The 25,061-nt window shown below is 51.5% G+C and overlaps 1 protein-coding gene across 1 annotated transcript in view; it reads left to right on the top strand.

Annotated features, from left to right (window-relative positions):
- LOC114637894 (IgGFc-binding protein-like) overlaps positions 1 to 24,885 on the top strand; it is a 37,811-nt gene extending 12,926 nt beyond the window's left edge. Inside the window, exons 7-20 of the mRNA XM_028786211.1 lie at positions 295 to 887; positions 3,504 to 4,086; positions 4,188 to 4,387; positions 5,130 to 5,271; positions 8,627 to 8,964; positions 10,102 to 10,675; positions 11,009 to 11,625; positions 12,124 to 12,667; positions 13,541 to 14,112; positions 14,443 to 15,016; positions 18,512 to 18,711; positions 21,470 to 21,853; positions 24,345 to 24,616; positions 24,710 to 24,885. Of these exons, the coding sequence (XP_028642044.1) occupies positions 295 to 887; positions 3,504 to 4,086; positions 4,188 to 4,387; positions 5,130 to 5,271; positions 8,627 to 8,964; positions 10,102 to 10,675; positions 11,009 to 11,625; positions 12,124 to 12,667; positions 13,541 to 14,112; positions 14,443 to 15,016; positions 18,512 to 18,711; positions 21,470 to 21,853; positions 24,345 to 24,616; positions 24,710 to 24,719 (5,603 nt within the window). The 3' untranslated portion in view covers positions 24,720 to 24,885. The remainder of the gene's footprint in view (positions 1 to 294; positions 888 to 3,503; positions 4,087 to 4,187; positions 4,388 to 5,129; positions 5,272 to 8,626; positions 8,965 to 10,101; positions 10,676 to 11,008; positions 11,626 to 12,123; positions 12,668 to 13,540; positions 14,113 to 14,442; positions 15,017 to 18,511; positions 18,712 to 21,469; positions 21,854 to 24,344; positions 24,617 to 24,709) is intronic.
- The last annotated feature ends 176 nt before the right edge of the window (positions 24,886 to 25,061 follow it).

Here is a 25,061-nt window from a genome sequence, read left to right as displayed (position 1 = left end):
CCTCCAGCTGCTCCATCTCAAGTGTGAATAGCTGCAAACACAGAAACTCCCCGCGAGTGGCAATCTTGGGCCTTTAGGAACCTTTGCTTGTGGGAAAAGCACAGGGCAGTGGACCTTTTTTTGTCCATTGTCCAGTTTCCACAAAGATTAACATGATATTATTTAAAACTGTTATCACAGTGTGTGCGTGAGCGTGTGTGTGTGTGTGTGTGTGTGTGTGTGTACGAAGTGTACGGGGAATCCACTGTGACCCTTTGAAAGAGCTAATGATCTTGGTGGCCCCTCTCTCTGCAGCACGGACCTGCCCACCTAACAGCCACTATGAACTCTGTTCCTATGGATGCCCACTGTCCTGTGGAGACCTGCCAGTGCCTGGAGGCTGTGGCACAGAATGCCGAGAGAGCTGTGTTTGTGATGAGGGCTTCGCCCTCAGTGGCGAGTCTTGTGTGCCTCTGGCCTCCTGCGGCTGTGTACACCAGGGCGTCTACCACGCACCAGGAGAGACCTTCTATCCTGGACCTACATGCGATTCTCTCTGCCAGTGCGAGGAAGGTGGTGTGGTTTCCTGCGAGCCCTCATCCTGCGGCCCACATGAGGCCTGCCAACCATCCAATGGAGTCCTGGGGTGCGTGGCTGTGGGCACTACCACCTGCCAGGCGTCAGGAGATCCTCACTACATCACTTTTGACGGCCGCCGCTTTGACTTCATGGGCACCTGTGTGTACGTGCTGGCGCAAACCTGTGGGACCCGGCCTGGTCTGCACCAGTTCACCGTCCTGCAGGAGAATGAGGCCTGGGGTAACGGGCATGTCAGTGTGACTAAGGCGATCACAGTCCTGGTGGCCAACTACACCCTGCGACTGGAACAGAACCAGTGGAAGGTCAAGGTGAGAGCAGGGGCTCCTTACGGGGAGGGTCACATGTAGGACGCACAGAGAGCATGCAGAACCCCTGGGGAACCTGTGAAATGGGGTCCAGTTAGACGGCATGTTGGGAGTAAGCCTAGAGTGAAGAGGCCAGGAACTTTCCAACGTGGCTCTGACTCTTCTGTCCCACGCTGCTGACTGTCATCACTGAAATTCTCTGTCCTCTTCTCTTCTTGAACTCCATCTTCCTCTGCCCCACATAGGGTCTGCCCCAGGCACCTCCCTGGCCTCACCGTAGACAGGATGTGGTACAATCACATAGAGGAAAGTTCAGAGATGGGAAAGGTTCAAAAGATTCTGTGATCGCTTTATCTATAGCAACAACGATAAAGCAGCTACAAGTTTTAAACACTGCACCTAGGCTGCCTGCATAGACACAGTCCTTTTAACCTTGTGGAGCTGAAGCTTGCTTTCTTTTCTTTCTTTTTCTTTTTTTTTTTTTTTTAAGAGAAAGAGTACCCATCACTGTCCTGAGGTCCCTGAGAAAATTCAGTATTGTGTTGTTGTTGTTGTTGCAGTGACCCAGGAGAACTGCTTCAGGGAGGACATATTTTTGTGGAGGGTTTTAGAGATTTTAGTCCATGGTTGTCTGTCCCTGTGTACTCGGGACAAACATGATGGCTGTGAGGACATGTGGTAGAGGAGGGATGCTTACAGAGAAGGGTACATGAAAGGTCCAGGTACAAGATACCTGAGGTCCTAGCTCCAGTGACTTGATTTCTCCAGCTTGGTCCCATCTCCTAGAGTTTCCAGAACCTTCCAAAACAGTGTGGCTAGCTGGGAAGTATGAAAATTGGTCCTTTGGGAGATCATTCATACAGCAGCAGGATTTAAGCCCAGACACCACGTGGTACATGCTTTTCTGAGGAGGAAGGATTGGGTCTCCTGGGAGACTGGCATTTGAGATACACTGGGAATATCCCCACTGACATGCAGCACACACCTATTGTCCTGGGAGCAGTAGGGACAAGAGCTGTCCCACGGGCTGCACATGGGTTGTAGGTGCAGCGTCGTCCCTAACAAGGCCCAAGCTCTGAGGTTAGCAGCTGAAAAATGAGCAGCTCCAGACACACGGGGACAGTCTCTGTTCCTGTCCCGAACCCCAGCTTCCCTGTGACTGTCCCTCACTGCAGAGGCACAAACTGAGCCCAGAGGGTTAAGTGACTCACCCTTATTCACTGCCAGCCTGGGGAGGAATGGCAGTTGATGACATGCCTAGGGCGGGCCTTTCCCCCGCCTCCTCCCAGTCTCCTCACACCTATGAAAAGCCAGTGGGCAGGGTGTGTGTGATGAGGAAGGGCACAGATGAGGTGAGATCAGGGGTGCACCAGGCAGAGCCCTCGGGTGATCCTCAGATGAGGAATGGAGCCTGGCTTGGCATCCGGCCACACTCACAGCAGCAACTCTGAGTGCCCCTGACTGTCCAGAATGAAGCCTTGCAAACAGAGCCCCGAGCCACCGTGTGTCTGCAGCCCAAGCCTTTGCAGGTGTCATGTATCAGATTCCCTAGAGGACACTCTGGAGATGAGGTACCTGATCCTGCCTAGAAAGACAGGAAGTAGAAACACAGGTGCGTCTCCTGCCCAAGGGCACAGAGGGCTAAACGGAGGGCTGTACTGCAGCCCGGCCATGTGTCCCAAGTTCCTTCCATTCACTATCAGTCACCTCGTCAACTGGTGTCATTCCTGCTGCTGCGGTGATGACTCAACAGTTTCCTATTGGCTGCTGTGCTGCAGGCCTACCATCCTAAGATAAAACACCTATGATTCTCCCAGCTCTGATTGCCAGAAGTCCAAAATCAAGGTTGCAGCAAGGCTGCATGCCATCCTAAGACTGAAGGGGAGAGACCTTGCCCTTCCAGCTTTTGGTGTCTCCGGTGACTCCCTGGCTTCTGGTGCCAGCCCTCGGGGTCCTGCCTTCATCTTACCTCTTCACATTCTTCTCTCCTCTCCCCTCCTCTGCCCTCTCCTGCCCTCCTTCCCCTCCCCTCCCCTCATCTCCTCTCCCTGTCCTCTCCTCTCCCTCTCCTGTCTTCTCTTTTCTTCTCTTCTCACCTCAAGACACTTGTCATTGGATTTGGAGTCCAGTCTCATATAGGGCTATCTCACGTCAAGATAATAACTCTAACTACACTTGCTATGACCTTTCTTCAAAAATATTTTCTAAGGTTCTGAGTAGACTTATCTTTTTATTTTTATTTTATTTATGCTTGTCTCTGTGTGTATGCACATGTACATGTGGGTGATCACAGAGGACCAAAAGGGGCGTCAGGTCCCTTGGAGTTACAGGAGTTAGTGAGCAGTTGGGTGTGGATGCTGGGGTCTGGCCTCTGGTTCTCTGATACAGCAGTAATATTCCTAACTGCTGACCCCTTTGTCCCGCTTCTGGGGGAGATTTGCCTTTCGGAAACCACCATTAAACCCACTGTAAGACACTGCTATTATACATATTTTACAAATACGGGAGCTAAGGCCTACAGAAACGAGGTCATACCGGATTTCAGTGTCAGGTAGGAATAGTTAAGGACAGACTGACTCAAAGCATGCCCTCTGAAGCTTGACATCCCCTGCCTCCCAGGTGAACGGTGTGGACATGAAACTACCAGTGGTGCTGGATGGAGGCAAGATCCGCATCTCCCAACACGGCTCTGATGTCGTGGTTGAAACCGATTTTGGCCTGCGTGTGGCCTATGACCTTGTGTACTATGTGCGGGTCACCATCCCAGGCAACTACTACCGGCAGATGTGTGGTCTGTGCGGGGACTACAACGGGGACTCCAAGGATGACTTCCAGAAGCCCGACGGCTCACAGGCAACCAACCCCACTGACTTTGGTAACTCCTGGGAGGAAGCTGTGCCCGACTCCCCCTGTGCACCAGTGCCTCCCTGCTCAGGAGATGACTGTGACACCAAGTGCAGCCCTGACCTGGAGGACAAATATCATGGGAATCAGTTCTGTGGGCTGCTCACCAATCCCACAGGGCCACTGGCTGCCTGCCACAAGCTGGAAGACCCCCAGGGTCCCTTGGAAAACTGTATCTTTGATCTCTGCCTGGGTGGTGGGAACCAGAGCATTCTCTGTAACCACATCCATGCCTACGTGAGCGCCTGCCAGGCGGCTGGGGGACAAGTGGAGCCATGGAGGACCGAAACATTCTGTCGTGAGTTACAGGACATTGAGGAGGGGTGGGGGAGGCCGGGATAGAGAAGGGGTAGGATCCCCACCCCACCCTCCTCTCTGACTGGCATTCTCTTCTTACAGCAATGGAGTGCCCCCCTCACAGCCACTATGACGTCTGCGCAGACACTTGCTCTCTGGGCTGCTGGGCTCTCAGTGCACCCCAGAAGTGCCCAGAAAGCTGTGCTGAGGGCTGTGAGTGTGACCCTGGCTTCCTGTACAATGGCAAAGCCTGTGTGTCCATTGAGGAATGTGGCTGCTACCACAACGGGGTCTACTATGATGTAAGAACCCAGCCATCAGGACAGATGCCAGTGCCAATTCCTGGACACCGCCTTCTACTGCTCATTAGTGTTCTAGCTTTTCCTCCATCTTGAACATGTGTGCCTGCTGTTTACCGTGAACCGCTCTTCTTACGTACATGTGTCACCACACACACACACACACACACACACACACACACACCCCGATAACTCTCCAATGAGCACATGTTGGGAGAGTACTGAAATGAGCCTTTCCATTCCTGTCCACCACTCCCCCAAACCAGCTCGGTCTCTACCGACCTTTGCAAACCAGTGTGAACTACTGAAGAGGTCACTCTTCGGTTCCGTCTCTACTTCACCCATATTAACTCCTTCCTACTCTCTCAGACTGCTTCTATTGCTAGCTGTCATTTACAGATGAGGAAGCTGAGATATAAAGAGGTTAAGCAACGCTGTTCAGTCATACTGTGTGGACCAGTGGGACCAGGCTCAGCGGGGCAGCGTGGTCCACAACTTCTGCCCTGAAAGACTTCTTACCTCTGCTCCTCCTAAGCAAGGCAATCCCCCACATATTCTGGAATGAATGAATGAATGAATGAATGAATGAATGAATGAGTTGGACCTCAAAGCCATGCCTCAGTTTCACTGGCAGTGGACCACACTGCTGAGAGCTGTCCCCCAACCTCTCTGTGCCTGGAACACTGGGGATGCCAAAGTTGGCACCCGCCTCTGGTTACTGACGGCACGCTCTCTGTCCCCACAGCCAAATGAGTCAGTTCTCATTGAAAATTGTCAGCAGCGTTGTGTGTGCCAACAAAACAAAAGCATGGAGTGCGAGAATCACAGCTGCGAGCCAGGACAGGTGTGCGAGCCCTCAGGAGGCGTCCTGACCTGCGTCACCAAAGGTGCTGCGGAGTGTGGCTGGGCTGGTGTGTGGGAGGGAACACAGGACACAGGCTGGGAGCTGAGGGTGACATGCTTCTTGGTGAGAAGTTCAGAGGGCTGTGGATTGAGATGCCAGACCTTAGGCTGGGATTCCAGGAGCCAAGGGCAGAGGTCATGCAGTCTGGGTATCAGGGGGCATTATGGGATGCCAGGCTGGCTACAGGAAGCCTCGGGCAAGATTCTGATGGTGGATGTGAAAGGCCCTTGGAGTACTGCAGGATTGAGCGATCTTCTTCCCTCAAGGGCCCTATGGTAAGTACTTCAGCTTTCAGGCCACTGGACTTTCAGCGTAACTTCTCAACCCTTATGATGTAAAACAACCAGAGACTGTGTATGAAGGGACAGAACAGCAAGACAACTTTATCTGCAACAAGTAACACATGGTCCCATGGCTTCTTGCCCACTGGCTCGTTAGATGGTCCCGGGGCTTTGGACACCAGCATTAAAGGCCAGATTGTCATTAAAGGGACATTTTGTTTTAATTTCCATCTCCCCGATGACTAAGGACACTGGACGTTGTTGTGTGTTTACTGGGAAAGCAGACCGTAAGGTCTCCTAGAGCACAGGATGACTGGGCCAAGTCAGAATCCTTCAAACTGGGGATTGGAATTTCTAAGGGTTCTGCTTAAAGGATTCCTAGATTACAGCTGCGACACAGGGCCTCCCTGGAATTGATTTCCTAAGGTGAGGGACAAGAGAATCCCAGAAGAGTAAACGTGTAGGAACTAGGATCTGGAGGCTGGGCTAAGACTCACAGAACTGATAAATAGGCTAGCAGGGGTCCTATCAGGAGAGAGATGCCACAACTTCACCTGAATGGGAAAAGCTTCATCTCCGAAGCGAAGGATTTGTGTGTTTGGGTGTGGTCCAGGCCAGTGGGAGGATATTTGCCTTCCAAACATAAAGCTCTAGGCTCCCTCGCAGCAAACAGGAGGTCTGCTTTTCTCTTTTCTTTCTTATGTGTTTGTCTGTTTACTTGTTTTTCCGTGTTTTTTTTTTTCTGTGTAGTCCAGGCTGTCTTAGAACTTAACCTGTAGACCAGGCTGGCCTTGAACTCACAGAGATCTGCCTGGCTCTGCCTCCCAAGTACTGAGATCAAAGTCACCCGCCATCACCCCCCAACAACACTGAGACTACATTTTATTAACATATGTCAATTACAGAAAAGAAGAGAGTTTGTGATTTCACCCCAAGCAGCCTTTCGTTACTCCGTGTTACTCCTCCTCGCTGTCTCCTTTCTCTTCCACGTCTCTATCCGTCCCCCACCCCGACTTTCAAGTTTCCCACCTTTCTCCTTCCCTAACTTCCTCGTGTGAGAGAAGACTTTCTGATGGTGGCATCGTCGGTCTCCTGACGTGATCACACTCTTTCTGACTGAGACGGGCTCCTCTGTGCCGTACTCCTTGTCCTTTCAGTGGGTGAGCACCCAGACAGATCCCATCACCTGGCCGCTGCAAACAGCAAACAGCAAACGTGGATGTGCAGAAACCTCTATTGTGTGGTTGCTTAGACGCCTCTGGGGACACACCCAGGGCTGGAGCTGGGTCATAGGGTCCTCCTAGTTCTGGTTTCATCAGGAACTTCATACTGACTTCCACAGAGGCTACATCAGTGAACGTCCCTCCCTGCAGTGGACAAGGCTTTCCTGGCCCACAGCCCTCACCAGCAGCTGCTCAGTCTGTGAAAACGGTCATTCCAACTGGGCTGACATGAACTCTCATTTTAAGTGAAATCAAGGATTTTGGCTGCTTGCTCACTGATTGCTTGTGTCCTTCCTTTGAAAAGTTCGTTTTCTGTCCATCTACTTACTAAGTTACTTGCTGCCTGGTGTTTAATTTTTGTGCAGTCTTTATATAGTCCGGATAATAGTCTCCTGTTAGATTAATGGCTGACAAAGATTTTTCTCCCATTCTGTGGGCTGTCTCCTCCCTCTGTGAGCTGCTTCCTTTGCTATGCAGAAGCTTTTCGATTTAGTGAAGTTTTATTTTCCAATTCTTCCCATTCTCTCCTGAGTTCATAAGCTGTTGGCAACTGTTTCTGGCTTTTTCAGTTTTCTCTAGCAGTTTTAAAATCTAAGGACTGGCCTTAAGGTCTGTGGTCCATTTTAAATTGATTTTTTTTTGTACAAGGTAGTGTGTGTGTGGGGGGGGCAAGTTTCTGTCTTCTATAAGGGGAAAGATGAGAGAGAACTGATTTGACCAAAAACAGGAAATTAAAAAAAAAGTAGGGAGAAAGAAAAGAGGTATAAAAAATTAAGGATTAGGGCTGGAGAAATGGCTTAGTGGTTAAGAGTACTGGCTGTTCTTTCAGAGGACCTGGGTTTGGCTCCTTGCATCCACATGGTGGCTGTGGAGAGACAGAAACAGACAGTTGTCTGTTCACTACTAAGGCTTGCGCGTATTTCTGCCACCACCCACCTCAAGGGCTAGCTGCTTTCCCGCTGTCCCCATTCATTCCCCAGAACCGATAGCATTTAGTGTGTGTGACTAGCCACCTCCTTCCTTTTCACGGCCCACTTCTAAAAGGGGACTGACTCTTTCAGGTAAGGGAAACACAAAGCTCACAGGAGCCCCACTTTAGAGCTAATCCCCAATGCTGAGAGGAGGCTAGGACTTAGAAGGCCTCACCATAGACCTCACTAAAGAGTGCAGGATCCTGCAGGCTGGACTTGCAGGAGTAAAACCTCCATTGAAGTTGGGAAAAAAAAAAAACCTCAGCTGGAAACAGCCGCCTGGGGTGTTTAGCTGACTAGAGAACCGGTGTCCCACCTGTTTCTACTCAGAGCAGCAGCAGCAGCAGCAAGAGCAGAGCAAGTTGTAAGGACAGGGTGCCCCTGCCTCCCACAGACTCCCCAGCACCCTCTGCTGACAAAGCTTCCAGGCTGATTTCAAACAGGAAAACAAGACAGAGGAGCAGGTGTGAAGGCTGGACACCCAGACACAAAGCTGGACCCACAGAGAGTGTGACACTAGAGGGGTCTTAAGCACAAAAGCCCCTGAGGACCAGTCTTCAGAGACTCCTGACGCTGGATTAACACCGAGGATCAGAATTTTGTACTGTGGGCTATCCAAGCCGAGAGACTTAGACATGGGGACCCTAGCATGAGATATGAAATTTCTGGACCCTTAGTGATGGGTTCTCAGATGTAACACACAGCAACTTCAGGGACGAGGGCTTAGGTGTCAGAACACTGAGGTCTGGTCACACCTGCAGCAACCGTCAGAGACAGCATTCCTAGCACAGACAGGCAGATGCCGGGAGTAGTGCTTGTGGTAAGCAGTCCCTGAGTGTGCTCACTCTCTCCTCTCCTCACAGACCCATGCAGTGTTATCACTTGCCGGCCAGAGGAGACCTGCAAAGTTCAAAATGGTGAGGGCGTGTGTGTGCCCAACTATAACTCCACATGTTGGCTGTGGGGCGACCCTCACTACAACTCCTTCGATGGCTGGAGCTTTGACTTCCAGGGGACCTGCAACTACCTGCTAGCAGGAACGGTCTGTCCTGGGGTCAGTGCCGAGGGCCTGACTCCCTTCACTGTCACAACCAAGAATGAGAACCGTGGCAACCCTTCTGTGTCCTATGTGAGACTGGTCACTGTGACCACCCTCAACACCAACATTTCCATCCACAAGAATGAGATTGGCAAAGTCCGGGTATGTTCAGCATGACGGTCCTGGAACACCCTGGGGCTTGGGGCCAAATGAACCCCGGTATTAAGAGCAGCAGTTAGGAGCTGGAAACTCTCCGTTTTCACATAGACATGAAACTACGTAGAGAAAATGACAGGAAATTGGCTCCCTTTTCCTGGGAAGTAAGCACAGCCCTCTGCTAAGAGCTCAAAGTAGACCCATGACGTTTCCCTTCATATAGACCGGTGTTTCTCAACCTTCATGACGATGGGACCCTTTAATGCAGTTCTTCATGTTACAGTGACCCCAAGCTATACAATTATTTTTGTTGCAATTCATAACTGTAATTTTGCTGTTATGAATCATAATGTGAGTACCTGTGTTTACTGATGGTCTTAGGTGACTCCCCACCCCATGAAAGTCATTTGACCCCCCCCAAGGGCTCTCAACCTACAGGTTGAGAAGCACTGGAATAGACGTAGATTTTAGTTCCTGATCAGTCCTGTGACACCGTGCAAGTGACTGAACACAACAGGCCTCGAATCTGCCCCAACAACCCAGCACTGTGGCACCAGTTAGAGCTCAGCTCAGAGTCCAACTCTGTAAGCAAGCATCTGTCAGAGAACGGGAACAAATGAGAGGCCCAGGCTCAGAGAACATCGGAGGAAAGGGGGGCTGGGGGGGGGGGGGAGCATAAGCCAAATATTCTGAAGATGGAATGAGTGTGCAGGCAAACAGTGACTTAGAGAGAGGGCAGGACCAGGACAAAGAGTCAAAGGCTTCTGGTCAAGGGAGACATGTGAAACAGAGATGCGAAGAGGAAAGAGACAGAGGGACGGGAAGAGAAACAGAAATGTGGGTAGGAAATGCAAAGAGACGGAGACCAGAAAGGGATTTCTAAAGAGATAGACCTAAGGGAAGACAGGGGCTAGGTGGGATGAGGGGTCAGAGGAGGGTGGAGGAGAAGGAAGAGAGTGGATTTAGAGGAAGCATCAAAAATGCAGGGAAGTGGAGGATTTCTTTCTCGGGCTGGGTTAGATGTCCATGGTGTTTGTAAAGGGACTGACCCCCAACAGTCAGGAGGGAGGTAACCTGGGTAACAGAGGATACAGCTCCCCCTGCACTGTTCTCGTGACCCTGTTGAACTCCCTCTCTCCCCAGGTGAATGGAGTTCTGAGGGCCTTGCCTGTCTACTTGGCTGGTGGGAAGATTTCAGTGATTAACGGAGGCTCCAAGGCTGTGCTGTCGACTAACTTTGGGCTTCAGGTCACCTATGACTGGAACTGGAGAGTCGAGGTCACGCTGCCCAGCAGCTACCATGGTGCAGTGTGCGGGCTCTGTGGGAACATGGACAAAAACCCCAGCAATGATCAAGCCTTCCCTAACGGCACAATGGCACCCTCAATACCTACCTGGGGCGGCAGCTGGCAAGTTCCAGGGTGGGACCCTCTTTGCTGGAATGAATGTCAGGGGTCTTGTCCCATGTGCCCAGAGGACCAAGTAGAGGAGTACCAGGGTCCTGGCTTCTGTGGACCTCTGGCTCCTGGCGCAGGAGGCCCATTTGCCAGCTGCCATTCCCATGTGCCTCCCGAAAGCTTCTTCAAGGGCTGTGTGCTGGACGTCTGCCTGGGTGGTGGCAAAAAAGACATACTATGCCAGGCACTGGCTGCCTATGCTGCCGCCTGTCAAGCTGCTGGCATCAAGATCCAGGACTGGAGGACTCAGGCTGGTTGTGGTGAGTGAAGGAGAGCAGGACAAGGCCTGGGTGCATGACACTGACTCTGCTGGGCTGGGCTGGGCTGGCGTCACTCCCACCCTTTGTAGTCTTTCAGCTGGCTTCCATTCATCCCTGTCTCCTGGCTGGGTCTGTCTGTGTCTCCAGCTCATCTCTCTGTCTGCTTCTGACTGTATCAACTCTACTTTGTCACTGTGTCCCTCTCAGACTGTGACACTGGATCTGCAAGTCTCTCTGTCCCCTTCTGTCTCTGTTGATGTCTCTTCCCACTCTGTCCCCAGAGGTCAGTCCAACATTGTTCTTTGTTTCTCTCCCTCCTTCATATACCCACAGAGATCCCCTGCCCTGACAACAGCCACTATGAGCTCTGTGGCCCACCCTGCCCAGCCAGCTGCCCACCCCCTGCACGGCACACAACTCCAGCTGTATGTGACGGGCCCTGTGTGGAGGGATGCCAGTGTGACCAGGGCTATGTCCTGAGTGCTGGTCAGTGTGTCCCCCTGGATGGTGGCTGTGGCTGCTGGGTCAATGGCACATACCATGAAGCAGGCACCGAATTTTGGACTGATACCACCTGCTCTGAGAGGTGTCACTGTGGACCTGGAGGTGACTCCTTGGTCTGCAACTCTGCCAGCTGTGGGCTGGGTGAGGAGTGTGCCTTGTTGCCCTCTGGGGAGCTTGGATGCCAACCTACAAGCATAGCTGAATGTGAAGCCTGGGGCGACCCCCATTACACCACCCTAGATGGGCACCGGTTTGACTTCCAAGGCGCCTGCGAGTACCTGCTGAGCGCACCCTGCCAAGTGCCACCCGAAGGGACTGAAAACTTCAATGTCACCGTGGTTAATGAGCACAGGGGCAGCCAGGCTGTCAGCTACACCCGAAGTGTCACTCTGAATATCCATGGCATCAGCTTGACCCTCAGTGCCCAGTGGCCCAGGAAGCTACAGGTGAGTGAACGGAAGGCCATACAGAAGCCATTCCAGCCTCTGATGTACAGAGACCATCTTCCCCAGCTTGGCGGGAGCATGAGGCTGGTTCAGTTTCCAGTCTGTGGGACCAGGAAGGCTGGAAGCAGTGGCTTCCCCAGGCTCAGCCTTCCAGTCTTCCTCTGTAGGGTGTATTGTCAAAAGTACTTGCTTCGGGGTAGCACAAAGAGTCAGTGATGCAGTCTGGGGAAGGAGGGTGTTTCAGTTCTGTTAATGCAGCAGACACTGAGGTAGGACAGTTACAGAGTCTTGGGGCAGCCTAGGCTACAATAGTTGTTCCTTCTTACAGGGGCAACAAACAAAATAGAAACAAAAACAAAAAGGAGTCCGTAGGCCCGCGTCTCTTTACGTTTACAATAACAGGGGAAGCAACCTACTTTGGGTACCTTAACTTAGAAGTCGTGGTCCATACGCAAAGCTAGCAAGTGCCTCTCCTCTCACGCGCTCCCCTCCCCACAGGTGAACGGAGAGTTCGTAGCTCTGCCCTTCCACCTGGACCAGAAACTCAGTGTTTACATAAGTGGAGCGGACGTAGTCGTGAACACTGCCTCAGGGCTCTCCCTGGCTTTTGATGGAGACAGTTTCGTGCGCCTGCGCGTGCCCGCAGCCTATGAGGGCACCCTCTGTGGCCTGTGCGGGAACTACAACAAGAATCCCAGCGATGACCTGACCGCAGTGAGCGGGAACCCTGAGGGCTGGAAAGTGGGCGGAGCTCCAGGCTGTGATGAGTGCCAGCCTGGGCCTTGCCCAAAACCATGCACACCAGAGCAACAGGAACCCTTCCGTGGCCCCGACGCCTGCGGCATTATCACAGCCCCCGAAGGCCCACTAGCACCGTGCCACAGCCTTGTGCCACCTACGAAATACTTCGAGGCTTGCTTGGAGGACGCCTGTCAGGTTCAGGGACATCCAGGAGGCCTCTGCCCTGCTATAGCCACCTATGTGGCAGCATGTCAAGCTGCCGGAGCGCAACTTGAAGAGTGGAGGAGGCCAGACTTCTGTCGTGAGTACTGACCCATGTAGCTCCACACAGACAGGCCCACCCCTCCACCTCCTGACAGAGACACACCCTGGCACTAATTCCGAAGAACACCAGTGGGGTAAGGAAGGACCCAGGGCACATCCAAAGTCAGAAACCCTGGGTGCAGATCACTCTGGAGGTTCATTTTTCTAATGGGCTTGGATATGACCCAGTGACAGTTACTCAGCAAGGAATCCCTGTCAGAGACCAAGTCCCAAGCCCCTGGACCATCTCCCACACTGGAATAGAAGTCAGATAGCCCAGAGGTGTCTGGGGAGACCCTACATTGCCTGCCACATACAGATCAGACATTAGACACGCTCAGTTGGAATCAGGACCTGTCCCCAGAAGATCAAAGCAGACTGAGTTTGAAGGTGTGGGACAACTCCTTCAGGCAGATCTGCTGGGTCAGGTCCAATCTGTCGGTGTCACTCAATCATGTACACACTGTTACAGTGGCACCCTGAAACTGAGCACAACAGAGAGGCCCATGGGTGCTCCAGTCATGCCGGCACTGTCCTCAGTCAGGCGGACTGGCCTCCCACACACATGGGTCTCTAGTCACACTCACACCAGTAAAGCCTTGATTGGTTCTAGACCATTCTGTTCATATGTGTGTGGTCATATTCCCAGACAGTCGCTTGCTTTAGAAGTACTTGTCAGGGTGATACACCCTTCTCAGGGAGACCAGGTCATGCCCCACACCTGAGATCCCACATGAGTGTCCCTGTCGTATGTTCTAGGCCCAGCCTCATACCAAGCCAGAGGTGGCAGGCCTCAGTCAGACTCTCACACCCAGGTCCTCCTGATCCCACCGTCACCTCTACCTGACTCTTCCTTGTTCTCTCTCCACAGACGTCCAGTGCCCTGCCCACAGCCACTACCAGCTCTGTGGTGACTCCTGCCCCGTGAGTTGCCCAAGCCTCTCAGCCCCCGAGGGCTGTGAAACCATCTGCCGTGAGGGCTGTGTCTGTGATTCTGGCTTCGTGCTCAGTGGTGACACCTGTGTGCCCGTGGGCCAGTGTGGCTGCCTCTACCATGGGCGCTACTATGTACTAGGTGCCACCTTCTACCCGGGCCCTGAGTGTGAGCGGCTCTGTGAGTGTGGGCCGGATGGCCAGGTCACCTGCCAGGAAGGTGCAGACTGTGAGCCCTATGAGGAATGCCGGATAGAGAATGGCGTTCAGGCCTGCCATCCCACTGGCTGTGGCCACTGCCTGGCCAATGGAGGCGTCCATTATGTCACCCTCGATGGCCGGGTGTATGATCTGCATGGTACCTGCTCCTATGTCTTGGCCAGCGTCTGTCGCCCGAAACCTGGAGAGGAGGAGTTCTCCATCGTACTTGAAAAGAACTCAGCTGGAGATCCCCAGCGGGTGGTGGTTACTGTGGCAGGCCAGGTTGTGGTCCTGGCTCGAGGGCCACAGGTGAGTGGACACAACCCTGCCCGTAGTTCTACAGGGACATGACCCCAGCTAAGCCTTACCCTATAGGATCTCAGTAGACGTTGGAGAATTCCAGGGTTTGAGAATAGCACAGCCCTACCATGATAGTTCTAGATTTGTGGGTAAAGGTGTCACTTCAGAATCTACTCTTGTCATGGCCTCATCCTGGGAGTTCAGTGGATCTGATTCTAGTTCAAAAGGGACTTAGCTCTCCAAGAAGGTCTGAGATATATATCGCTCACGAAGGAGCTGAGAGTGCCTGCCTTAGACTGAGGTGCTGCCACCCTTATCCTAACTGACCCTTCCACCCAGGTGACTGTGAATGGTGAAGCCGTGGCCCTGCCTGTGGCTGTAGGCCATGTGAGTGTGACAGCTGAAGGCCGAAACATGGTTCTGCAGACAAACAATGGGATGAAGGTTCTCTTCGATGGAGATTCCCATATCCTCATGTCTATCCCGAGTCCCTTCCGCGGCCGTCTCTGTGGCCTCTGTGGGAACTTCAACGGAAACTGGAGTGACGACTTTGTGCTGCCCAGTGGAGCAGTGGCCCCCAGCGTGGAGGCCTTTGGAACTGCATGGCGAGCTCCCGGCTCCTCCTTGGCCTGTGGTGAAGGCTGTGGGTCCCAAGGCTGCCCGGTGTGCTTGGCCGAGGAGACACAACTATATGAGAAAACTGAAGCCTGCGGGAAGATCCGGGACCCCCAGGGCCCCTTTGCAGCTTGCCACAAGGTTCTGAGCCCCTTGGAATACTTCCGCCAATGCGTGTATGACATGTGTGCCCATAAGGGTGACAAAACCTATCTCTGCCGAGGCCTGGCCTCCTATACTGCAGCCTGCCAGGCAGCTGGCGCAGCAGTGAAGCCCTGGAGGACAGACAGCTTCTGCCGTGAGTGTCTCCGACCCCTTGTGTGACCCCTGACCCTCCTTCCCTATCTGCTGCTCAAGAGAAGTCCCTGCCTGTAACAGGGCTTCTCCCAGCCCTGCCCTGGCATCCTCTACGGCTTTCCTCCTTTCCTTCTGGCTCCGGGTTCTCAGACTCCAGTCAAGAGTCCGCATTCCCCAGCCCTAACACTCACCTTTTCCCAGGCTGTTCCCAGCTCTTTCCATAGTGACCTGAAATGGAGTTGGGTGGGTTGAGAGCCCACAGGAGTCCTGAGTCCCAGGCTCACTGGATCTTCCCACAGACTCCATATCTTCTCGTACACACAGTGCAACGCCATGTCCCAGGCAATAGATCTCCCTAACCTAGGACCACACACCTCTTTCCAAATTACAGGGCAGGAATAGGTCACCTCAGACTCCACATGACAAGGCTGACGCTGGTTTTATGGCAGTGCCATTTTCTCTTCCAGTCTCCTGAGCGCAGAACCTCGACACAGGGCCTTCATCCACACTGTAATTCAGCATCTGTCCCAGTGACAATAGTAGACACTGTCTCCAACTCTGAGCTTCCTCTTGAGTACTAGGCCTGTGTACCCGTGGCCTCTTGAGTAATTTTCCCTGTGATCCATCTGAATACAACATTCCATCCCAAACCTGATTCTTCATCTCTATCCCAGTCCTGTTTGATGACATGCACACCGTCCTGGAATTACTTAGCTAGAGCCTAGAGCTTTGCCTGTTTTCCTTCTGTCTCTGCCTCAACCCTCTGTCTATGACTCCCCATCCCATTGCCTCTGTCTGACTTTCTCAATGAACCATGATCACTTTAGCCGTAGCTGTTTACGATGAAAGCTCTCTCTCCAGAGCTTGTGTCCCGCGCGGCGTTGCGCTGGGCTGTGTACTGCGGCAGACGCTTGAGAGAAACAGGTTTTGAGGATTGATGTTGCCTCAAGGTTTCAGACATTTCTGTTCAGGGTTACTGAATGCACCCTTGGGCCTGAGGTCAGACAGGATTGTGGAGGCAATGTGTTGCTTCACTGCAACTAGGAAAGATGGCGACCACGGAGTCAGGCACGGAGACAGAAGTGAGAAGCAGGCAATAGATAATCTTGAAAGGCCCATTCTAGATGACCTGTTTTGTTCCACCAAGCCCAACCTCCGAAAATATTCATTATGGAGTAATGCCATAAAACTATGTATCCATCCATGGATTAGTCATTGGTAGAGTCAGATCATCCATGACTCAAGTACCAGTCATTGATTCAACCATCAAGGAGACGAATTCTTCAACGGATAAGTTTTTGGGGGAAAGTGTTGATCTATCTAGTTCATTACATTCCACCCTTGATCCCAACAGACTCCTATCTGCATGAAATTAAGAATTGCATCCCATTTATTTCCCCGAGTCCGCAAAGCCTTTATAGTTCCCAGATTGCTTAAATGTCCAAGTCCACAGTCTTTTTCAAGACCCACTGAGCCACTGCAAACATAAAAATACAATTATATATTTCCAGCATCTAGTGGTGTAATATGGTACATGTTCCCACACTAAAATGAAAGCTTGGACACAAAGAAGGGAGAGATGGGACCAATGCAAGATCAAAACCCAGCAGGGAAAAATGCTGGCACAGTGTAAGCTCCAAGAGCCTCGAGCCTGTATACCCTGCTAGCTGCAGGCCTCCTGGCCTCCCTCTTGTTCCTCTTGCTTGCTGCTTTCCTGGCTACCCCACCCCCACCCCCTTCCACATCCCTGCTTTCTCTAGCTCCCTGGCATCCATAACTCCTTTCTCACAGTTCATGCCCCACCCTCTGAGGGGCTCACACAGTGATCCGTTCCCTGCTAACACCTCGCCTGGCCCCTCAGGGATGTTTTTGAAATCTGGATTGAAGCCCCATAAGTCTTGCTTTCTTTTCTTTTTTTTCTGAGATAGAGTTTCTCTGTGTAGCCCTGGCTGTCCTGGAACTCACTCTGTAGACCAGGCTGGCCTCAAACTCAGAAATTCACCTGCCTCTGCCTCCCAAGTGCTGGGATTAAAGGCGTGCGCCACCACTGCCCGGCTCTGAGCCCCATAATTCTTACACTGTACACTTCCACAAACTCACCTCCATGCAGGTGACTTCAGTGTCTGTCACCAGCTCAAGCAGTTGTCAGCCATCAGCCTCCCTTGACAATATCTGCAGTGGTCTCAGAGTGCCTGGACGGGAGAGCATGGTGACATTAACTCTGGGGAAACAACCATCTAGGTCCTGTAAGAGTGGGGCATCCCAGTTGCTCTATTTCCTCAAGGGAAAAAATCTTTCCAGTTTGTAGTTCCCCTTTTCAAACTATGATAGCTGTGTCCTGATTCCCAAGAGCAACGTACCTGGCTTTCTTCTGGGACTCTGATCCCCTCAGGAACCATGCCTTTCTTAGCCCTAAATATGCAGGCTTTTTCCGACCAACCCACAAGTTTGTAAAATATTTATGCTCTGATTTTGTTCTTGATACCGACTATAAACCTGACTAAAACCAGCCAGGAACACTATGCCGTGGGCTGAATGTTGTGCTGCCCTGATATGTCCTCTGCCCTACCGATTCTGTTATGTCCTTTGTCTTAAACTTCTCTGGACATGGGCAAAATATAGAAGAATGGACGATACTTGTTTTACACTTAAGTACAATCTGAAACTGTGTTGGGCTTCTGTTCCAAGCTCCCACCAGAACTCACAGCATTCCAAGTTTTGTTAGCCCAGTCCTCCAAACACCTCCTAGAAATCATTTTTCTTTTTTTTCTTTTTTTCCTTTTTTTCAAGACAGGGTTTTTCTGTAGAACCCAGGCTATCCTGGAACTCACTCTGTAGACCAGGCTGGCCTTGAACTCAGAAATCCACCTGCCTCTGCCTCCCAAGTGCTGGGATTAAAGGCGTGCGCCACCACTGCCCGGCCCAGAAACCATTTTTAAAAACATGTGAGCCACACAGCCAGGAGCAGTCCCGGCATCGGCCTCCCGGCTCCTTAGCAATGTCTGTGTTAGTTCCTCGTGGCCCTGAGAAATACCTGGACGTCTGAAAAAGAGGGCAGCTCTGTTCTGGTTTGTGATTACACAGGTTTCTGTGTGGGGAGGACTTGCCTGTTAGTGAGGCTTGTGCTGAAGAAGGTCATAGGTGAGGGGACATGTCGGGCAAAGCTGCTCATTTCATGGTGGTCAGGAATCAGTAAGAGACGAGAAAAACCTGGAGCAAGAGGGAAGCCTAGTGCTTACACAGGACACTCGCCAAAGGCTTTCCAGTCTCCCAGTACTCTCTTCAAACAGGAATTCACCAGATCGGTCAGAGGCCTCTCAGTCATTACATACAGCAGCTGGAAGCCAACTGCGTTTTTTTCTGGGGTCTGGGGAGTCAGGGAGGGAGCACTACATCCAGATTACAGCAATCACTCATCCCAGGCCTGAGATTCAGTAGATTCAGGTGGCCAATGTCTTACAGCATGTATGACCCGCCTTGCCTCTTCTCCCCACAGCTCTCCAGTGTCCTGCCCACAGCCACTACTCTGTCTGCACACGCTCCTGCCAGGGCTCCTGTGCTGCCCTCTCTGGCCTCACTGGCTGCACCACCCGCTGCTTTGAAGGCTGTGAGTGCGATGACCACTTCCTGCTCTCCCAGGGTGTGTGCATTCCTGCCCAGGACTGCGGCTGTGTCCACAATGGCCAATATATGCCGGTGAGTGGAGGGGGACCGCGAGTCTCTAGTCAGTGTGGGTGGAGGAACCAGAGGGACATCCAGGGCTGCTGTGCTCTGGGTTTCTGTTCAAGGATTGGGACACAGAGGGCCACCACCTGCTCCCAGCTGTGGCTGCTGTAGTGAGTCACCCCAGACTCAGCAGGTCAAACATGAGAGCTTACTTAGTTCTCCACAGTTCTGAAGGCCAGGAGTCAAAGGTCAGACTCCCTGCACTGACATCAAAGTGATGGAAGGGGACACTGGATTGTCTCAAGAGGATAATCTAGTCCTTGCCTCTCCCACCCCCTGGTGGCCTTGGTCAGTCCTTGGCTTGGTCACACCACTCCAATCTCTGCCATCACTTCTCTGTGGGACATAACATCTCCCTGGAGTTCTTCTATGAATGTTGATGGGATTTCCCACCTAGATAAAGAGGATAAATTCTCCATCTGAACAGCACTGGTCACACTGTAAACACATGTCTCCATTTAAGGTGGCATGCCTGCTCCCAGGAAGTGGGGATTGCTGCTTCGCTGTGTGGCCATTCCTCCACTACCCTTCCCTCTCTGAACTCCTTCACCTGCAGAGGGGCTGAGTCAGCATCCTGGCTCCACAGGCACCTGGTGCTCAGGACAGTTGGTACCCAGCGAGGGTCTGCCTCGTCCTCCTGTGCATCCCATTCAGGGAAAAGACTTGAATTCATAGTAGTGTAGCGGGTGGCTCAGTTACCAATCATTCAACAGTGTGATTTGAGATTTAATTAATATTCTTGCTGATGCTTTTTGAAAGATCTTCGTGTGCCTAAGTCTGTTTGAAGCATTAATTCGCTTTATATTCATAACAGTCTAACAAGATTTGCTGCTCTTCCCACTTTGCGGAGAAAATGTGTACCACAGAGAATGCATACCAATTGCCAAGACGGCCACACTTTCATTCCTCCCTTTGAGTCTCACTGTCTGCTGGGCGCCATTCAAGATCCCGTAGGTTAGGTCAGCAGCCTCCCGGGACTCTCACAGACAGCTATGTTCCTCATCCCGGGCTCTCCTCATCTCTTACTTCCTTCCCTATCCCTGACAATCTACCCGCACCCCTCAATCTCACATTTAAAACTAAGGAAATTTATTATACGGCACAGATGACAGTTATCAAAACCAGGAAAGTCATGTTGGCTCAACACAATTATCTAATCTGTAGACTCTAGTCATATTTCATCAGTTTTTCCAGTAAAGTCGTCTACAGCAATGACTTCTGTCTGGGCCAAGGGCCAAGGGCCAGGCTTTCCTTGTTTCCGTAAATTCTGATGAACTCACCAGGTAGAGAAAAAAACTAGAAAACAGTCGTCGGCAGAGCCCACAACCAGAGACAGGGACTGCCCCACAACCAGAGACAGAGGCTGCAGGAGCAGAGGAACCTCACTAGGCATTAAGAAAGAGCAGCTAACCAGGCAAGAGACACTGGGGAAGTGTCTGTGAGGTGACACACTAGAGACCACCACACAGACACTCTCAAAGCTGAAAACCAAGTGTCTACAGTCAGCCAGCGTCTGCATGGGGAACTTGGCCAAGTCTTACAGCCCTTTGTCTTTTATGTTCTAAAATCACATCCTGGTCGTCATGCTTCAGTTATCAAGAAGTAGGGCTGCTCAAGCCAAAAGGCAAGGTCAGCTCATTAAGGGACTTTTCTGGATCTGTGCACTAGGTCTTTGATGGATTAGGTCTTTGTTTCCGTTTTGGCGAGTATTGGGGCCTTTGTGCTGGGTCTGGCGGTCAGAACGATGTCTCACACTGCATCGGTTATCTTAAAGTGTTGGGGCCTGTTACACAAGGAAATGCACTCCCAGGGCACTGTCGTCTGTGCTGTGGCCACAAGTACACTGTGGAGACGCACTGCGTGGGATACACAAAATTGCGTATGAAGTTATCTTTCGCAGTGTGACAAATCACTCCTACTGTGTTGCTCTAGGAAGATTCTATTTGTCTTATAACCCTGTTCCCAGAACTGACCAAGGATGCCACCATCTCCTCACTTTGCTTTGTGCGTCATACTCACCCGATAGGTCGAATGAAGATTGTTTGGTTTCTAGACTAACACATTTGCTTCGTTGGTGTAAGAAACCACTTAATGCAAGCTACTTTGAGGAGAAAAAAGGTTTTGGAGCTCATGGTTTTGGAGGCTAGAAATCTAAAAAAGCATTTGTAACGGTGGCTCTCATGACACCTTGGCTGCATGACACCACGGGAGAAGGATGTATATGCCTCTGCCAATGTCTCTCCCTGCCCTTAAAGAGCTTCCAGACCAAAGGGAAAAGCCACCATGGATCAATCATGACCGTTCTTTCTTGGTGGCTTTACTAATCTAGTCACCTCCCACAGTCCTCACTTCTAAACATGAAGTTTCCAACCTCTTCATACATAACGCCTTAGGAATAAACTCTTGCACGGGTTCAGGTAGACATACCGTCTTCAAACCATAACAGACAGCCTGAGTCCGTGACATTGTCTCCGTGCGGTCTTTCATTCTCCAGTTGGCTTGTGCTCACAGTAACTGGGCACAGTCTGAGGCAGTGACAGAGTGGTGACAGGGTGGGCTGTCACAACATGAACTCCACACAGCCTGGCCTCTGCTGTGTTTTATTTACAAACCACAGGCAGAGGGTAATTGAGATTGCTGGGTAGAGGACATACTAGTCATTTCTTACTGGGAACTCTGCAGTTGTCCTCTGTGTGAATGCACAGCATCCGTCCCTTTCTGTGCTCAGGTGAACTCCTCACTGATGTCCTCAGACTGCAGCGAGCACTGTTGTTGCTCTGCCAGCACCGGCCTGACATGCCATGCAGCTGGCTGCCCATCTGGCCAAGTCTGTGAGATCAAGGCTGGAGTCCGGGAGTGCCAGGCTGCTCGTGGTCTCTGCTCCCTCTCCGTGGGCGCCAACCTCACTACCTTCGATGGAGCACACAATGCCATCAGCTCCGCTGGTGTCTATGAGCTTTCTTCTCGCTGCCCTGGATTCCAGAAGAATGTGCCCTGGTACCGTGTGCTTGCTGATGTCCAGCCTTGCAATGGCAATGACAACATCGTGGGTGAGGTCCACATCTTCTTCCAGGATGGCATGGTGACTGTGACCCTAAGCAAGGGCGTATGGGTAAGCCTGGGCACAGAGGGCAGGGTTGTCTTCCCTGGCTTTCCTTCTTCCTGTCACAGTGTCCTACATCCTGGCTACCTGGTGACCTTGAAGCCTGTTTCCTCCATCCAGGTCTCTGCACTTTTCTCTGGATTTGTACCTGTCTCTCCATGTCAGCCTGGGTCCCTCTCCTTGGCCTGAGTTCTTACATTCAAGTCACAGGCTAGCTTTGCTGTTGATTTTGATCAAGACTCCACTGGTTAGCAGTGACAGGAAACCAGATACAAACCTGAGGGCTGAGGGGAAATGAATGGACTGGCTCCATATCTGGGAAACTCAGAGATGGCCCCAGAGAAGTGTTTGGACCCAGACACCCCAGCTACGCTGTCAGAGTCGCCACCTCTAGGTTTGTTTACCACTCAGTCAACTCCATTCTCAGAGCTTCCTCTGACAGGGGCAAAGTGTAGCCAGCATCTGCCCCAGGCTTGTAGTCTGCCAGCTTTGCTACCTCAGCACAAAGTGACCCAACAAAAGCCCCCACATTGCATCTCACCAAGCAGGTTTAGAATATATGCCCATTCCTGGAATTAATCACTATGGTCTTAAGCATAGAATGCTATGATTGGCCAGGCTGTGGTCACATGGGTTCCCCCTGAGCCGTTCTCAGGGAGGTGCCATCATTCCCTCAGAGAATTCAGCAGATAGTTGTGCTTTCATTGTGCTGATAGCTAAGAAAGATTACAGGAAAGGGACTCAAGCAAAACCAGCAAGAGGGAAAGAGCCACCCAGTGCAATCCTAGGGACACAAACACTCCCTCTGAAGAGAACCCCTACTCCTGGAATCACACAGAATTCTCAGATTCTCTGATCATAGTCATGGCAAAGCCTGGGAAATATCTTCAGGGGAGTTCATATAAGCATCAGTTCAAGTGTCCATTGTTGCTGGTTACATTGGCACTGTCTGCCTAGCATAAACAAAAATTTTAGGAGGAACTTGCAACCGTTCGGCACTGTTGTCAGCCTGAGTGGGTAGGCACAGGTCATCAGGGATCCTTACCAGTCCAGACCACTTCCTGCCAGTACCCAGAGCATAGCCTGGTAGCCTGGAGGTACCATGAAATCTTGGCTTTTGTGAATAAACTCAGCCCTTCTCTCTGTGTGCAAAGCCCTGTGCTGGCTCACGGATATGACTCAATTCTCACTTTAAAGTGTGCAGCCAGTGAGATGTTCTGCCCACTGAGTCTCCTCGTGACCTTTTCTGTACCCATCCTCTTCTGCATCTGTCCTTTCTCCTCACCCCCTTGCTCCTGGCACCTATACCACTCATTCTTTGGCCCTTTCGCCCTCCCTCCCACCTACCCATCTACTTTTTCAGATCTGTATTTGCCTTTCCCACCTGTGTATCTAGGTTCCCAATTGTGTGGCAGAGAGACTCAAGTGCAAATGCATTTGAGGAAAGAGTAGGAACATTCCTTTCCAAGAAATTTCCCCGGGGGAATCTAATATCAGAAAGCTTAATCGATAAGGAGAACAGACAGAAGGTGGGAAGTGGGTCACAGGCTGCCGAGTCTGAGGCCTTTGATAAGAAAATGAAAGTTTCCCACGTGGTTATTACATTGCTAGGATCATCATCATTGTCATTCAGACATAAGTCCCGCCCCACCCCCAAAGAGCTGATAAAGTTGCTCTTGTCAGAGATCCAGTTACTTACAGACAATCTGGAGAGTCATTGTGAAAACTATAACTTAATAGTTTAAGCCTGGAATTTCTGATTTATCTGTCTGGTTAAAAAAAAAAGTGTTGTACCAGCCTTGGAAAGTTATAGACACTTTAGGCTGACTCCATTTCCCTCTTCTTCCTCTTCCTCATCCTCTTCGTCTTCCTCCTCCTCCTCCTCCTCCTCCTCCTCCTCCTCTTCTTCTTCTTCCTCCTCCTCTTCTTCCTCTTCTTCCTCCTCCTCTTCTTCCTCTTCTTCCTCCTCTTCTTCGTCCTCCTACTCTTTCTCCTCTTCCTCCTCCTTCTCTTCTTCTTCTTCTTCTTCTTCTTCTTCTTCTTTTTCTTCTTCTTCTTCCTATCCTTACCAATGTATACAGAAAGATATTTTCCAAAGACTAGTGAGTTACTATTGGGCCAGCGAAATGGTTTGGTGGGGAAACAAGCCACCAAGCCTAATGGGACCTGAATTTGATCCCTGGAACCCACTGGGTGGAAGGAGAGAACCAACTCCCACAAGTTACGAAATGGCCTCCATACTTGTATCAGGGCATGTGCATACAAATTAATTAATTAATTAATCTTTTATATTAGAGCAGTAGATGCATACACAGTGGGCTGTTGTAGACACCCCCCAGCTGTCTCCCCACCTGTCCATCCCTCCACGTAACCCTCCTCTCTTCCAGCGCTTGCCCCTTTGTTTAAACGGTCATTGTGCCTGAGGACTCCAGCCTCGGTGACCCCTCAGCTCTTCTGTCACTCAGGTCTCACTCCCTCACTTCCCCTCCCCCTCCCCCAGGTGAACGGTCTCCGTGTGGATCTCCCAGCTACTGTGTTAACGTCTGTGTCTGTGAGGAAGATGCCCGACGGCTCCATGCTTGTCCACCAGAAGGATGGGGTCCAAGTGTGGCTTGGAAATGACGGGCATCTGGATGTGATGGTTGGTGATGACCATGCAGCCGTGCTGTGTGGGGCCTGTGGAAACTTTGATGGGGACCAAACCAATGATGCACATGATTCTCAGGGGAAAACATCAATAGAGAAGTGGAGAGCACAGGACTTCTCCCCATGGTAAGGATGGAGGATGGAGGCCAGACTTGCAGGAACGAGGGAAAGAGGTAGTGTAGTCTGCAGGATCAAGTTCTAAGTGTCTGTCTCTTGCAGTTCCAGCTGATCAGTCACCACCGGCACTGAAGACATCAAGACCTGCTCCCTCCCAAAAGTTACAGTGATTGGAAGATGCTCTGTGTGTCCCTCCCCTGTCCCTTCCCTGTCCCTCCCCCCTTGCTGAGCCCCTGAAGCCAAACCTGAAAGCATTGAGTAAATGTGTAGACCCAGAGCGTGTCTCCTGCTGTCTCCCCAACTTTCTCCCCACTGCGGGAGCTGTGGATGATGACGCGTCTTTATTAGAAGATGAAAGGCTGCATGTGTGTGCGCATGCGTGAGCAGATGGAGAGTCCGATGGTCAGAGTGGGAGAGCCATGGGAGACTGAGAGCCACAGAATGGATGGTTAAA

This window comes from Grammomys surdaster, unplaced genomic scaffold (assembly GCF_004785775.1).
Source record: "Grammomys surdaster isolate TR1022 unplaced genomic scaffold, NIH_TR_1.0 125430, whole genome shotgun sequence".
Lineage (NCBI taxonomy): Eukaryota > Metazoa > Chordata > Mammalia > Rodentia > Muridae > Grammomys > Grammomys surdaster.
Note: the sequence above shows the minus strand (reverse complement) of the source record. Positions and strands in the feature narration are given on the sequence as shown.